This window comes from Nematolebias whitei, chromosome 8 (assembly GCF_014905685.2).
Source record: "Nematolebias whitei isolate Nwh7 chromosome 8, NemWhi1, whole genome shotgun sequence".
NCBI lineage: Eukaryota > Metazoa > Chordata > Actinopteri > Cyprinodontiformes > Rivulidae > Nematolebias > Nematolebias whitei.
The window spans coordinates 37,420,131-37,437,435 of NC_056505.1; the positions used below are offsets into that span (position 1 = coordinate 37,420,131).

General features: G+C 37.5%; 1 protein-coding gene across 1 annotated transcript; it reads left to right on the forward strand.

The window, feature by feature from the left end:
• Positions 1-3,910: 3,910 nt before the first annotated feature.
• Positions 3,911-16,497, forward strand: atad1a (ATPase family AAA domain containing 1a). The gene is made up of 10 exons (XM_037680606.1): positions 3,911-3,957; positions 4,560-4,757; positions 4,878-4,976; positions 5,079-5,199; positions 7,361-7,561; positions 7,876-7,982; positions 8,073-8,162; positions 9,175-9,225; positions 9,448-9,620; positions 16,234-16,497. Exons 2-10 carry the CDS (start codon positions 4,587-4,589, stop codon positions 16,361-16,363), a joined length of 1,143 nt encoding a protein of 380 aa, XP_037536534.1. The 5' UTR covers positions 3,911-3,957; positions 4,560-4,586; the 3' UTR covers positions 16,364-16,497.
• The last annotated feature ends 808 nt before the right edge of the window (positions 16,498-17,305 follow it).

Here is a 17,305-nt window from a genome sequence, read left to right on the forward strand (position 1 = left end):
TAACAAAAAGCATAAACTCAGTCAGAAACAATGAAATACTAAATCAGATCAGATGACCTTGTGTTAAGCATAAACAGAATCAGCATCAATGAAAAACTAGATCTAAATCCGATCACCCTGTGTTAAATGTCAATGAGTATAGATGTGTTTTTAGGAGAGATTTAAATAAGTGTGAGGTAACAAGTCAGTTAGGCCTTATCCTGGTGGGTACTGGGTATGTATCACGTGTGGAGCAGAGAGGTACTGGGTATGTATCACGTGTGGAGCAGAGAGGTACTGGGTATGTATCAAGCTGCATTATGTATTTATACCAACAGGTCTCTCCATCTCCTGTTTCTCCAGTAACCTTTCACAGAAGCATCAACATAAATGTTTATCAAGCAAATTAATGGAATATAACAGTTTGCATGTTTCCTCTTTTCTCAAGAGATGTGACTGTCTTCTGTTTATCAGTACAAACACTGCAGCTGATCTTTTCAGTTTTAGAGTCAGATTTATAGAGTCAACAGCCTGTCATGAAAGACAGGTGGTAATGCATTTTAATACTGCATGTTGGAGAGGAATGTGTCACCAATCCAAACAAGGCTATAATTGGGTATCTTCTTTTCTGTCTGCATCTTGATACTTTGGCAGTGGCTAGTAATTGGCTCCAATTTAACGTGATGTTTTCATTTCACTCATTTGTTAATGTAATTTATAGTTTTACAGAATTGTAATTTGTGTTCCTCATGTTACCGTTCCTGATTTTAACTACGTTATGCTTTTTACAGTAGATAATTGGGCTCCACTTTCTGCAGTCATCCTCACAGATGTTGAGTATACCAACACAAAACAATATCCAGAACTGGCATCATTACCAGTCAGCTCCCTTACAGTAAAATATTACCAGCAGCAAAGTGGAGCAAAGTATTTCAGAGCAGATACAATCTGCAGAATATCTTAGTATGTATTTGCCTGATTCAAGCAGTCATTCCCTGTTTCAGAGATCTAAAATCAACCCAATATAAATGCATGGTCTGATGTGCCATTGGGAATGCATCGTCTTTTCACCTGCCTCAGGTGTCGGTGAAAAGGGAGAAAACAAATTCTCACTCTTTTTTAAAACATTTCATTGCGTGTTGTCTGTGATTTAGTAACCATGGTGAGGCCTGCAAATTTAAGTCTGCAGCTACAGCTGAAATCTTCTTCCACTGGCAGTGGTGGTGAGTTACCTTGGCAGGATGGACAAAGAGACCGGGAGATCCAAGGAAACATCCACATAATGTCAAAACCTTTATTTCAAACAGTCCCACATACAGTGTCAGTTATTTCATGCAGCTCTGGGCTGCTTCTTCCAAACCAGGAAAGTATTTCAGTTTGATGGACATGCAGAGGTGGAATGATTAAGAGAAGTGCCCAGTGAAACACATCCATCAAGTATTATTGACTGCAAATTACAATTAGTGGGACCATTGTCCAGAACTGCTGTAAAAGGGGAACTGTGTTTTGCACATGAGCACAAATAACAGGCAGCTTAAATAGGTGTTAACCTGTTAGTTACATTAAGGTCTTTGAACAACTGCTGTTGGAAAAAAAAAGTGAATGTTTCTTGGATTTACAAGCTAATAACTAGTCAAAACAGGACAAAAGTTGATTGGTTCTGTCTTAAACAACAAACTCAAAATTTTAGTAGTAGTTTCTGCAAATTATATTTTAAAAATCCTTACACGACCATTAGTTTCACACTACATATTATAATTCTGGCAAAAATATTCTGGTACTCCCACTGAAGAGAAAGGACAAGTCAAGGTTCTTTATTGTTATTCGCACCATATGTGGTGCATGTGGTGGAACGAAATTGTGTACACAGGGTAACCAGTTACATCCAACAGAAGTATAAACTGTAAAGAAAAGCACTAGTAAGATCTAACATATGAACTAAGAAATACACTAAAGCTAAGAATATACTAAGCACTAGTAGTACAAAAACAATATGTCGAACAGCAGCACGAACATGAGTATGTGTGAGCAGATGAGTACGAATGAACAGAGCAGCATGAAATAAATCAGCAGCAGAAGATCAGCAGCATGGATAGTCAGCAGCACATATCAACAATCAAGTGGCATTATAGTGATTTTTTTTTTCACAGTTATGATCCTGATTAGGGATTTATGAGTCTAACAGCTTCAGGATGCACCAATTGCACAGCTAGCCACTGTTTTTGCTATTTGCTTATGTAATTTGCTGTTAGATTTTTAGAACATATCTATGTAATGCACAACTACAGAGGAGTAAAAGATTTAAACAGTGTTTTAAAGGTGTTTTGTTATATTTCTTTTAAATAAGAAACACCAGTCCTGTTCTGTCAAACTATTATATTATTTTCCTTTGAGTATTTAAGTTCAATAATGTGTGACAAACATTTACTCAAGTTTTTATTGTTTAAAATGTTCAACCTGACAGCTTATGGCAGTGTGAACCCTTCTAATGTGTATTTCTATCTCTGCAGCCACTTCTTTTTTCTCAAACGGAATGACAAGTTTTAGGTTCTAGGTTTTACTTTAGGCTCAACAAAGTGAATGTTTTGAAAAAGCTGTATGTATTTTTCTCTCCTGCTTGTTTGAGAGTTGTTGTTTGAGCAAGGTGTTGTAGAAATGTGGAGCCTGGCAGCTCTTTGCAGATACTCAAGCATGTGCTTTCAAGCTCAAGCCCATCAAAATGACCCCGTCAGGCTGCTATCACATGGGACTGGCTGCTGTAGTACAGAAGGATTCAAGCTTTTTCTAAAGCATTTCCACTGCCAAAGGTGTGTGCAATAGCAGTTTGTGTACCATTTTGCACAAATGCTAAAGCTGGAAAGGTGCAGGATGGGAAATTCTACATCCAATTTGGAGAACTAATTAGCCTATAGGGAAGAATGCTTTGGTGGATTTACATCCATAAAAGGGGAAAAAAGACAATCTTCTTTTCTCAAGTGCTTTGTTCAGTTTTAAATTCGTGTAATTATATTCACAGAGAAATGTGTTCAACTGGGACATATTGGACTTTGTCTTCTATGAACTATGAGGTAAACTGGGATTTTAGTTTATTTTAAAGATGTGTGTGTGTGGGGGTGGTGGGTGTGAGGCAATGCAGAAACTATGAGATTTTAAAGTATACTAAAAATGTGTTTTGGTAAAATGTTAAATGTACAATTTTCTCTCATCTATGTCTTACTGGATTAAACTTGTAGTTGGTTCACAGTCTGTGATAATTAACCGTCCCTTTGGCTCATGTGTGATAAATTGCATTAGAAGAGGGCCATTTGTTACAGCCTTATCTTTCTGGCTGATGTTAAAAAAGACTGAATTATTCATTATCATACAGTTCTGAGATAGAGTGGAAACCAAACAAAGATTATTGCTTCAGATATGCTATCTCACACAAGGGTATATTTGCATGTATCCACCCCAGGACACGTTTGATTCTTTGGTGTTTAATTACAACATTTAGAAGAGCCACAGAAGATATTCTGCTCAAAATGGTAATCAACTTTCCATCTCCTTTTTTTATTTTTACTAGTACTTTTTTAAAACTTTTACCATAGTGTTAATTCAAGCCAGGACTGTTAAAATGATGAGCTAAATAAAAAAATAATATATTCTAGCAGCAGCATTGTGGAACACAAACATGTGTTCTTTCAAAGTGAACTGCAAAATACAAAAGCTACTTTCAACATTCCTAAACTAAAAAATCCCCTGTCTTTGTCAATAATTTACTAACTTGTACTCCTAATTATTGTAAATATGTATTTTTGACCATGCAGTGTATGGTTTGTAAATGCTGTACTAAATTGCGATAAGTGGGTAAGTTCTGCCATCAAGTGGTTGGCTAGAAAAAGTACCAGCGGAACTAAAGTGTTTGTTCCTTCCTACCCGAGTTACAAAAAGCGTTGCACAGAGAAAACAGGTACCTAACCAACCGTATATTTCTGTTTAGTAAGTATACTTTCTTAACCTTACGAATTATAAAACACTCACTTGGGCCATAAAAAGGCTAAACAATTTGAGTAACTTCTGTTTACGACATTTAGGTGACAATTTGTACGCTTAGTTTTAGCTTGTGTTAGCTTTAGCTTAGCTAGCATTCGATGTAACATGAAGAGATTTAAGTCTTAAGGTGACATATAAAATACCCCGTAGGTAATACATAAACAAAACGTTTCAGAGGCAGGTCTTTTTTAAGTGGGAGGATAGTTGATTTGCGCCGTGAATTTAAAATAAAGCTCGACTCTATTTATCCTCAATTTATAACCACCTCATAATGATGCATACATATATAGACAGTTAAAAGTAATATAAGTTAGACCTATTTATTTGACTGGTCCTGTTTACGTTTTGCTTTTTTTTTTAATTGTCTTCGCACGATTGTTACAAATTTATACAACATATTAATATCTAAGTTGTAAAGTTTATTAATCACAGAGCTCCATTACAATTTATTTAGTCTGTTTATGAAAAATTACAGTCTAATTGTAATCTCGTGATTTTCTTGCTGATTCTGCTTCTCTTGTTCTGCTGTTTCCTGCCTTCTCATTCAGCCAATGGACTGACATCAGCCAGCAGACATGCTGAAAGATTTTCCCAGAGAAGCCCTGATGCGGCCTTTGTCCAGGAATGAAGTGCTTGGCTTGTTAATCAGGCTGACCATCTTTGGTGCAGCCACATACTACAGCATCAAATGGGTGGTAGAAGCAATGGACCCCACCTCTAAACAGAAGAGTCAAGCTAAGAAAAGGGTTAGTAGACCTCAAGTACATACGCATCTCATTGTTAAATTCCAAAAAGCAAGAGGCTGCTTTGCACATTATCAAGTTGATAATTGTATTGTACTATGACCATGTGTTACAACTTTTCAGGCAGAGCAGCTGATGAAGAGAATAGGTGTAGAGGGGGTCAAACTGACAGACTATGAGATGAACATCGCGTCTCACCTTGTTGATCCGCAGACTATAAAGGTAGTCAGTAATCCTGCATCAGTAAATGGGTGATTATTACATGTTGTGAAACTTCATCTGTTCTTTCTTGATGGCTTTTTCTTGATTTTTGTCTTTTTGCAGGTGTCCTGGAGAGATATTGCAGGTCTGGATGAGATCATCAGCGAGATTCAAGACACAGTTATACTACCCTTTCAGAAAAGACACCTTTTACCAGAATCTAAACTCTTCCAGCCTCCTAAAGGTACCCCATCAAAGCATGTAGCCCACCAAATATGATCAGCATTCTTGTAATTCTTGTGGGAGAAAGAATAAGGAGATTGTATAATATTTACACAAGAATAAAACAAGGTGAAAGACTTACAACCTTCCTTATCAGGGTTAAATATCTAACTGTAACTATTTGTTATGTAAATATAGAGCAGAGTAGTCCCTGTTCTTAAAGACTGAAGTCCTTTAACCTCATGATTTTTCTTTAGGATGTCTAACAGCTGTGCAATACACTTATGGCTTAGTGTTGAGTTTTGTCTTGATTGCAAAATTTTAGCTAAAAGTTTCTGTTAAACAATCCTTTCAGCCTACAATCATTCTCAAGAAGTTCATACTCTAATGAGCTCTCTGGAGCATTCACAGCTGAGACACATATTTTATAGTGATTTGGTTAGCTGTAGATTTGAAACAATAGTCAAATTTTGTTAAATGTGTAATATGGGATTTCTCAGATGTTTAAGATTGTTTAAGATTATTACAGAAAAACTGGCCCTCATAATACCCTTTATACAAATTTCCTGATGCATGCTCAATAATCCAGGTAGAAAAATCTAAAAAAGTTAAATCTGGTCCTTTGGACATTCAAAAAAACAAAACAATTGTAGAAACGTTTCGTCTTTCATCCGAAAGACTGAAGAAGTCTTTCGAATGAAAGACGAAACGTTTCTACAATTTTTTTTGTTTGTTTTTTTGAATGCCCAAAGGACCAGATTTAACTTTTTTTGATTTTAAACAAATTATTTTTTTCTCTTGGCATGGTACCAATGCATGATCTTGTGGTTGCTGCTCTATTGCTACATACTGATGAAGCTTCTCAGTCATCCAGGTCAAGATCAATGAAAACAAAGTTTCAAAACTTAACAGCTGCACTTTTGAAATGTTTTGCTTCCCAACCGGGCGGGTTTATCAATACAAAAATGTCCTGATTCCCAATCAGCTTCACTTCAATTCACACCTTCATGCAAGTGGCCAAAACATCTGTCTGTGAGCCAAAGAGCCTCCATTGTGAGGGCGAGTAGTTCTGATCCAATCTGCATGTGAATCAACACGACCAGGCCTCTCATGCACTTCTACAAAGCTCCAGACATTTTACAAGTGATGAAGTCTCCCAGATAGGAAGCAAAATGTCTCAACTTCAGAACAGAAGTTTTATTTTTTTCACATTTTTGGTGGGGGTGGCTCTGTTACTACACTTTTATGTGGTTTGCAGCTTTTTTAAGTCTTTTTTTTTCGTGCAGTTTTCTATTGCTGTGGGACTTGTAGCTCTTTTCACAACTGATTTCAAACTAGATTAATTGCATCATTTCTATTTCATTTCTATCCAAGCTGTTGCAAAAATAAATCTTAAAAAAAAAAACATTGACAAACATATTTTCTTTATGCTAAAAATCTGTTGATTTAAGAGTCAAATTAATAAATATTATCTTTTTCCCTGATTTATTCTGTTCAGAAAATGTCAGCAGCTTTTTACTTCTCATACGTCTCTTCAGTCAGGCGTGATAAACTAAACAAAAAAGCCCTCAATGATTCTCAAGTCCCTCCTCACCACTGTGAGACTTTATGGTTCTTTACTGCCACGTCTGACTCCTTTTTTAATAGTGACAGGAATCGTTTGAGGTGATTAACAAAGAAACCAGTAAACTTTAAGGTTTATGATTAACCGAAGTTTCTACGGTTCATTTCAGCTCATCTTTGAGCCTTTTTTGTTCTTGTTTTAAGCCCTGGAGTCCATTGTTCTTTCTTCTAGAACAAAGTACCATAAACCTCTGAGAAGATTTATCCACTTGACAGAGTGACAGCAGAGGATCAGATGAAAGCATACTTTACTGTCTGCAGAGAATTATTTACTGTTTTTCACACAACTTAGGTGTAAGCCTCAGGATGACTCAACCTATGAAATAGAGAGTTGCTTAGGGCAAACAGTTCAGTTCCTAGACTTAAGGTGTTTTTTATCAGATGGCTTTAAAAATGTATTGTGGGATTTCATCATTTAGTAAGATAGTTGCTTAGATTTTCTGATTTTTACTGTAAAACAAACACAAGGAACAGTCAGCATGAGCACAAAGGCAGTAAATAAGTTGAGCTAATTTGGAAAAAGAAACAGTTGATCGTAACTGCATCCTTCGTCTCTACAGGTGTGTTACTGTTTGGTCCTCCGGGATGCGGGAAGACTATGATTGCCAAGGCAACAGCTAAAGCCTCAGGATGCAAGTTTATCAACCTCCAGGCCTCTACGCTGACAGACATGTGGTATGGTGAATCCCAGAAACTGACTGCCGCAGTCTTCTCTTTAGCTGTCAAAATTCAGCCTTGTATCATCTTCATTGATGAGATCGGTGAGTTTTACAACGCAACACACGTAGATTTTAGGCAATTAAAATTAGATTTAGTATTATAAGTCATAAATAGTTATAAGGGAAATAAATCATATAGTTTATTTGGGGATTTAATTTATACAAATCTGGAGATTCACCTAAAGCAGCATCAAATCCAGATTACTGGTTTTCACTACAGAAGTATAAGGGAGGCTTTTAGCTACCTTGTTACAGACTGCTAACTCTTCTGTTTGCTCAGTTATTTCTATGTTGGACAAAACTTTTCAAAGTTGGATAAGGTGGGCACTGAGTTGCTTGTGTTTCTTATGTGTCAGAGTCATTTTTGAGAAATCGATCCAGTCTGGATCACGAGGCCACAGCCATGATGAAGGCCCAGTTCATGAGTCTGTGGGATGGCCTGGACACCTCTGCCACCACCCAGGTAACACACACAGCTTTTTATCAGGATTTGAAGTACCTACTACAATCAATCCATTTGTTCCTGAGCAAGTGGTGATTTGTAACATTGTAGGTGATGGTGATGGGAGCTACAAACAGGCCGCAGGACGTGGATCCAGCAATCCTGCGGAGGATGCCCGCTACGTTTTATGTTGGCCTGCCAGTAAGCTGTGTGCACACAATCAGCTAAATACAGCCTAATTCATTACAAATGTTACATCACATGTATAAATATATTAAAAAGAAGAAAAAAAAACATTGAATGAAAAGGGTGCAAAAAGAAGAAAAAAATTCTTATAATATCTGCCCCTTATTTAAATAAATATAAAATAACTACAAACAACAACAGGATTGAACAATCTCCAAAGTGGAAACAAAAACATCAGATATCCTTCACAAGACTTTCCTAACAATTTTAACTTAATCATCTTTTTAAACATATAAATTGCTTTAGTGATTTTTATATCAAGACAATCCCATAATCATATGACAACACAGCTCCTTCAGACTCGTTCTAAATGAAGGTTTTACAAACATTTCCATTCCCTTAAGGTTATAATGACTCTTTTTTTTAAATACATTTTAATTGAATATTTGGGGGTAATATTTTTATGAGCTTTATACATAACTTGTCAAATACTATATTCAACCAAATCATAAAATGTTAATAATTTGAACTGATAAAATAATATATTTGTTGGCTGACCATAGCACTTACTACAAATAATTCTTATAGCTCTTTTTTGTAAAATAAAAATAGCAATTGTAATTGTTTTACTTGCTTTTCCCCCAAACTTGAATACAATAGATTAAATATGGAACAAACATTACATAATACAATATATACAAAGCTTTGTTATTCAAAAACTCTTTTATTTTATACAGTAATGTGATTGATTTTGCTATTTTTATTCTTAAGTAATTTTCATGAGATTTCCATGTCGGCTTCTCATCAATAACACTTGTTTTGATTTGTGAAATAAAGCTCACTAAAAAGACTGTTCTAAAATGTTTTGGGCTTTTTAATGTTATTTAGGCAAAATCTGCAATTTGTTGTTACCTAATTTATATTTGTGTGTGTGTATATATATATATATATATATATATCATTCTTCTGTTGTAAAATAATCTGATCAATAAAACTAATGCTCGTGCTTGTGCTGCTGTCTTTGCAGAACTCGAGGCAAAGAGAAGACATCCTGAGGCTCATTCTAGCAGGAGAAAATGTAAGATGTGATGTTCTCACCCTTGTCAGCTGTGGACAACGCTACTCAATTTGCTGCTCTGTTGACTCGTTCTGTTGTGCATGTTTTCTTTGCTCAGTCAAAGAGAAATCACATCACTTATACTGGTGTTTTACTGATGACAACCAGCACCAACAGCTAGTGACGACAGTAACTGTACTGTATAATGGTTTGACACGGATGTCTGTTTTTCTTTCTTCACAGCTGAGTAATGCTATTAACCTGAAGGAGATTGCTGAGAGGACAGAAAGTTACTCCGGCAGTGACCTCCGAGAGCTTTGCCGCGACGCTGCCATGTACCGGGTCCGGGACTACGTCCGCAAGGAGCAGATGAGGCAGATTGTGCAACAGCTGCAGGGCTACCAGGAGGAGGAACGGTAAGACAAACACAGCTACAATAGTTTCACCAGCCTGCTGAGCATCAAACAATTACTGTTGTTTTGTTTGTTGATATTTACTTCACATTGATTGTTTTCAGGTATCTGCACCAATATTCACTCTTTGAACACCTGCACACGTCTTACACAAAATCCATCCAAACTATGTTTATGAAAACAGTTTAAAGCTAAATAAAAAGTGTTCAGTTATTTACAAATGTTTACACAAGTTAATTATTTTTATTAAGATTTGTTTTAGTAGGAGTAAAAGATGGGTACACATTAGAAATTTATTCCAGTAAAGCAAAAAAAAAAGACTTTTGTTTGGAGTGTAGACAAGATGAGCTGATGAGGCTTGTATTAAACAACTTGGTTGCATTTAAGATCCCAACTGTGTGGAAACACAAAGACAGTAAATACTGTGCCTAAATACTTTTCAGTGTTTTAACCTAAAGTATGCAAGTATGAAGTATTTCAACAGATGTGGTCTTTTCTTCTGGTTTAAGTCAGGGAGGCCAGTAGGGACTGCAACACAGAACTTAACCTAAAATGAAACCCTGAACAAATTTAGACATGAAAATACCAGACTGATCATTAATGAAGTGTTATATGTGTCCAGTGAAATATCAAGGATTTTTATTGTCATACCTGCTCACATTTTCATGTTTATGGTACAAAATTCAGACTCAGGTCCCAGATCAAGAAGCCTAACAATTATCTAGGGCTGGGTACCTTTCTACCGGTGTCGGTACCTTCACTTCGGTGTCGGTTCCTGGACGGTTCTTTTTTCGGTACCTATTTTGTAATTACTATTAATTCTAACAAGAATAAAATTACGTTACACATTACAGTACAAATTGTGAGTTTCATTTTTTAACTTTGGTATTTTTCTATTCCAAGCAGTTTTCTTACATAAAAACAAACAAATAATTTCCGGGTTAAAAGACCAGTTACAAACCAGTGACACGTCAGTGTCTAATGTTCACTGCTACACACTGAGGACCTTTTCACTTTTTCTTCAGAAACATCAACATGTCTGCTTTCTCTGGACACAAACAAGCTGCTCCTGGCTGATGGTGTCTCCAGCAGTAGAACATGTTCACTCTGAAGCTGTAGATGATGATTGTTGCACACACAGATACCTGGTTGTCAGTTTGATAGCACCGACATATTGTCCCTCACATTCCACCAGCAGGTCACTGGATTCACTGAGGTAGGGATGATGCAGACTTCTGCACCTCTGTGTCTCTGCCTGGATCTTCTCTGTGGTTCTCTGGGGTTTAGGGCTCTGATCATCTCCCTAATTGACATTAGAACAAAACATCAACAATAACATGGTTGTGTTATTATTACTCAAAAAAAACATTATCTAGGCTGAGAGATAAAAGCTCAACTGGTCAACAAAATCCTTTAAAGTTTAACTTACCTCCACTGTGCAGCTCCACTGTAGAAAAAGCAGCAAACTTTTAACAACAAAGTCTGACTGTCCTGTGGCCTCCACCTCACTTTTCTCTTGTCCTCCTCACATCAGGGTTAGAGGCTCCTGTGAGGAGAACATGAACAAACAGTGAACATTAATGAACTGTTTAAGCAGCTGACTGGATGGATGAGCAGTTTTACAAGCTAAGATTTATGTTACTGTCAATATTTAGTTAGCTTCTGAGTTTAGCTAGCTATGTAGATAAAATAAATTTACACACTAATATCTTAAAGTTAAGGCAGCACGGTGGTGCAACTGGTAGAGCTGCTGTCTCTCAGCGAGCAGGTCCCTGGTTCAAACCCCAGTCCGGGGGCCTTTCTGGGTGGAGTTTGCATGTTCTCTCCGTGCATGCGTGGGTTTTCTCCGGGTGCTCCGGTTTCCTCCCACAGACCAAAAACATGCATGTTAGACTGATTGGTAACTCTAAATTGTCCCTAGGTGTGAGAGTGAATGGTTGTTTGTCTCGTTTGTCTCTATGTGGCCCTGTAATGGACTTGCGACCCATCCAGGGTGTACCCCGCCCCTCGCACAGTGATTGCTGGACATGGGCACCGGCGACCCCCGTGACCCAAAAATGGAATAAGCAGGTAAAGATAATGGATGGATGGATCTTAAAGTTAGTGTTACATGGATCATAGTTTATTTCACCGCGATGTACGTGTTAAGCTGCAGTTATGCTAACAAACGTAAACTCACCAGCTGAAGCACACAGAGACGTCCTCGGAGTTCTTTGATGAAGAGTCCGGTCGTGGAGATAATAAAGCAGGACGTTCAGGCTCTCACAGGCTGACTTTAATGCTGAGAGGAGGAGGGGGAGAGAGGGGGAGGGGGGAGGCTAATGAACTCGTCTCTCCTCGCAGAAAAACACAGAGCAACTTTCTGCAGCGCGTGTTGTCGAAGCCGTTCGACAACACGCGCTGCACACGTGAAACTGTCTGTGGGCGTCACCAGCACCATAGACATAATTATACATAGATTAGGTACGGCAGCTCTATACAGCTCTGGGTGTAATCTGGGTGTAGTCTGTTTGTCATATGTCTGGTGTTTTACCAGCCTGCATGCTGAAACCACGTGACACTTTACAGCCAATACCGAAACTTGACACCGAAAGAAGAGTGACGTTTCAATACATACACCGACCGGTGCAGTTCGGTCGGTGCCATAAAAGAACCTCGGTTCGGTACTCAGCCCTACAATTATCAAATAAATAAATACAAAATAGTAATATATATAATAAATAAAGTAAAAAAAAAAAGTAAGATGAAACTGAAGTAAGTGCAGCAAAGTGCAATTATGGAATCGTGTTGGTGTTTTAAGGGTGCATTCACACTAGCCCTGTTTAGTCCGCTTTAATCAAACTAGCTCGTTTTCCTAGAAAGTCCGGTTCATTTGGGGAGGTGTAAACGCGCCATCGAACTCTGTCACGGAACAAAAAGGCGAACTCTGGCCCGGGCTAAAACCTAGGTCTCGGTCCGGTAGAAGCGAACTCCAGCGCGGTTCGAGTGCAGTGTGAATGTAAACGCACCAGCTCAAATGTCAACAAAATGTCATGAATATTGGTCCCCAACCGAACCGAGTCTACCGGACTATCAGGTGTGAAAACGACCTTAAACATGGGCATAATGGCTTCAATTAAATAACTTTTTTAAATTTAAACACATTAAAGCGGATAACTTAGCTAGAAATACACTAGAAACAATAATAAAGCAGCTAGTAGTATTTAAAATTAAAATCATATTATGTTGATCAATGGCAAGGATGTAACTATTTTGGTCAAACCTTGAAAATAACTTTTCTCTGCAATATTTCATATCTCATGCAGTATTGTAGGATATCATACTCAAAATGTGTGTTGTGAATAACTTTTATTACCACATCAAATTGTAGCATAATATCTGTCCAACTTACTGAGTTATAGTCATTTGTATGTTTTGCTGATGTTGGTTAGTCATGGCAGCCATCTTGAATCCCGTTCACTCCAAAAGTTAATCGGTTGTAGATGCCAAACCTGGGATTACTTTCTGAGAGCTTTATTGATATCTGTCCAGTTGTTCATAAACTATTTGGTGACACACACACACACACACACACACACACACACACACATGCACACTCATAGAAGCACAGACTCTAAAGCATCTCTCACCTTCACCTTTCAGCAGCTGGAGATAAAATGAGTTATAGTTTTCGAACAGAAGTCAATACTTCCTGCAAACAAATGAAAGGATTTTGATTGTTTCGTCCGCTTGTGCAGCTGTAAATATTTGCATCCTAGATAGCTGTCCATGTCTTCATGGTTTGTTCAAGTGCTATTTTTTGATCCAGATGCTACTAACATGAGAAGACACAAAAGGCAGAACTTTTGTTGCTTTTTCTGCACAGCAGGAAAAAGTGGCCCAATTCCACTTTTTTCCCGTGTGTGACCCCTGTCTGTTTATTTACTTAATTATTGTCCCCATCAAGGAGTGGAGGTGGGGGATTGGAAATGCCCTCTGTCCATCCATGTTGTGAGAATGATAAAAATAAGTGTGTTGTTGACTTCCAGTTTGGTTTGTGGCTGCATTCAGGCATAAGAAAGGTCACCATCTAAAATTGAGTTGCCATGTTAAAATTCAAGATGGCCACCAACATATATATATATATATATATATATATACAGACCTTTTTATGTAAAATTAAACAAATAAATACTTGAAATAGTTTAAATTGTGGGCCCTGAATCTATCATCTATTAAAGATTAACTTTTTGAATGGAATTATGGAAGTTAAACAACTTTTCCATGATAGGCTTAATTTTTTGAAAATGGCTGTATATGTAAACTAGCCACCTCTATCATTTGAAGGGTGCTCTCTAGTTTTTATGTTGCTTAAAAGTAAAGTTTCCTCACATGACTGGAGTGGCCAAAGATTAACCTTAAGTGTCCTAGGCCACCACTGGCCACCCTCTGTCTCCACCATTGCACCTGTTGGTGGATCAAATTGGTTCCTCTGTCACCAGGATCTGTCTCTCTGTACTGCTGGGACAAGCAAAAAAAACAAAAAAAAACCTACTTATACATGGTGTAACGCCTATCTCAGAAAAACACTTATCTCGTAAACAACAATTAATTCACTATTAAAATCCCTCAGTGATGGCGGCATACCGCTTGTAATTTTTATTTGAACAATCAAAGTGTGGACATCTATTCTGGAGTTTGTGGCCTTTGTCTTTGTTTAGCTGTGTCACATCAGCAGTTTGGACAGTTTCTAATAAAACTTTAATCAGATAGTTTCTAGAGCTCTAATGAAATTAACAACTTGTAGAAATATGCAACAATGACAAATTTAGCCTTAATACATCCTAAATACATCTTCTGGTTTGACATCTTCATCGACTCACCGATCAAACATGCTCGATTGTTCAGTGAAGACACTCAGGGTGGAACAGTTTCAATACAGTTAAAAGGAACTCCCTAAAAATACAATGAGCATCACAAAAATTCTGCATCTGAGCCAGATGGATCTGGTTAACTTTGAAAACATCTAACATTTTATCAAAGGTTTTTATTAAAATATCTGATCCAGCTAAGCCATTTCTCCATTGTTGCTAGGCAACTGTTAAAACCCCTGTCTGAGCAAAGCATTATTGTTGAAAAAAATTAAAAACTTTCCTTCTTCAGAGCATGCACAAACAGTTCCATTATGATGCCGAGCAGCAGCATGGGGTGTTACATGATACTGAGGCAGACGCAAACGTTGACGAGTCTCTGCTAATGTTCAGCTTTAATGTCGCTCAGTGATGCACAAGAATCATCTCCTGGTCTTTGGAAAACCACCAAGAAACAGAGACATTAAAATGATCATTACCAACATCTAATGTACGTGAATAAAGTATAATTATAACATCAAAAAGTTCAGCATAATTAAGTGTAACTTGAGCATATTAATAAAGGTTTTTGGTGTTTCCTAAGTCCATACTGTGTAATAATTCTAAGTACGGTAGGTATTATCTACATTATGGTTAATATTAAGGGTGTAATGAGTCGTATCAGGGTCATGATATAGGACAGCAGGATAAACAAACAACTCACACTTGGTTTGGTTTGTGTTTACAGACAATAACTCTCCCAGAAACAGACAGAATAACTAACCACTCTTTTTTTGTAGGGAGGTTTAAGGTAGGTTGTCGTGCACAGTAAGGTAGAATTTGACGTCTAGTGTCTTTACTAGAAAACAACAAATAAATAATGCAACATGAAAGAAGTCACACTGAAAAGTGTTTTTCACCCCAAACATGTGTCAACCAAAAATTTTGGGAAAAACTCTGGAAAGTGTCTCTTGGTCAGGAAAATATTACAAAAAAATAATAAATAAATCCATCAAAACAAACATGGAGGGTTTTCTTCGGTTACTTTTATTCTAGCCTTGATGCAAAATAAAAAGTGATGCACCATCCCCTAATGTTACAATACATGAAGAAAAGAAGTGAAACATCACACCTAGCTTCTCAGCTAACTGGGGGCTAGTTTAGTTAAAGAACACATGAGCTTTTATATCAAATACATACACAAATGACCTTCCATACAGTCTCAAAGTGCACAATAGATGGCATCCCTGCTTTCCATACCTGCACCTCACATCAGTGCTCCACAGCTGCTGCAGATCAACAGATTTAAAAACAAACAGGCAGGCCTTTAAGCTTCCGTGTGTTATTCTGAAGCATCCGGTCACGTTCAGTCGTGGAAAAATGTACTTTCTTTCTCTGCTTCTGTCGTGGCTGTTCACAGAATGCAGTTAAATGTTCCTCTGCTCTCGCTTCTGGATGGAAGCAGTGACTAACAAATCCATTACACTTTAAAGTGCCTGTGCCAAACATCTGTACTGGGAAAGGTCCGGTTCAAACACATGTACGTTCACCTCTAGTCAAAAATAACATCACAGGTTAGAAGAAAAAAGGTTCTTCTTCAAAGTAGCACATCTTGATAAAGGAGATTCTCAGAACTCAAAATAAACAACTTAAAGTTTAGATGTCAGTTTGATATGTGTCTACCAGTAAATATGAAACTTGTCAGTCAAAAAGAAATCAAAGTGTTTAAAAAGAGAGATGTTTAATCTCTCCTCCTGACTTCTTACCTTCTGCATTCTTCCCTGCAGGCCTGTGGACGAGGAGCGGTTGCGGCCGGTCACCCAGCTGGACCTCCTCTTCGGCCTGGACAAGATGCAGGAGTCCAAGCAGGCCACGGCCTCCGTGCTGCCCAGCGTATCAGAGGTTCCTCTGGACTGAACGCTGTGCGCGCCCCACTGACAGCAAACACGCTCTTCACCTTTCTGCGCACCGTTTGTTCCAACTCCGCTAGCATAGACCGGCATACCAAGAGGTGTCGTTAATCCAAGCTGCATCCATACTGTTCTTTGATTTAGTGGAGATCTGAGCATGCTCGTTTTCAGCACGGCCTCTCACCACGTGTACACGTACATCGTTTTACCGTCTGACGTCTGCCAGAGAACTGTGAGGATTTGCCCGGAGCAGAACAAAGCAATGATTAGAAACATCTATTTGCTGTGCCAGGACTTGAACTTCAGAGCTTTCAGACTTTCTCTACATCTTAAATTTCAAAATGTATCGAATCAAAACAAAAATTTAAAATGTCTTTTGAAAATCAGCCTTTTTTTTTTTTTTTAAACCATTTCATAGACATTTATTTTCTTTCCTCAATCATTTTCCAGGTTACATTTTTTAATATAGTGGATAAAGTCAACATCTAATATGTTCTTGTCAACTTGTACACAATACTCAAAGTAGAATTGCTGCTTGTATGGAATGCTGAGATGTATTTAAAATGACAATATGTAAAATACAAATGTATGTTACCTGTAAAAGGTAATAGTACTGAAAGTATATTCTTCATCCAGGGGTGAAATTAAATGTTTAATAATTTGAGATCTTGATAATCTGTTTTTAAAAACCTATAGTTGAGTACTTCATGGTACAGTCTTGATTCTTTGGGTTGTGTTTAATTATGTTTAGTGTAATATAATAAAGTGGAAAGAGGGTTTGCACTTAAAGACTTGAAGATAATCATTGATAGAGTTTATGAACACTTTTTATGGTGTGTTCTGTTTATCGGTCAGAAACTGGCAGCTGCTGATCACATATCATTTTATTTTCATTTCTTTTTAAGGGAGCATGGCTTTAAAATCCACGTGCTTTAATCAGATGTTGACA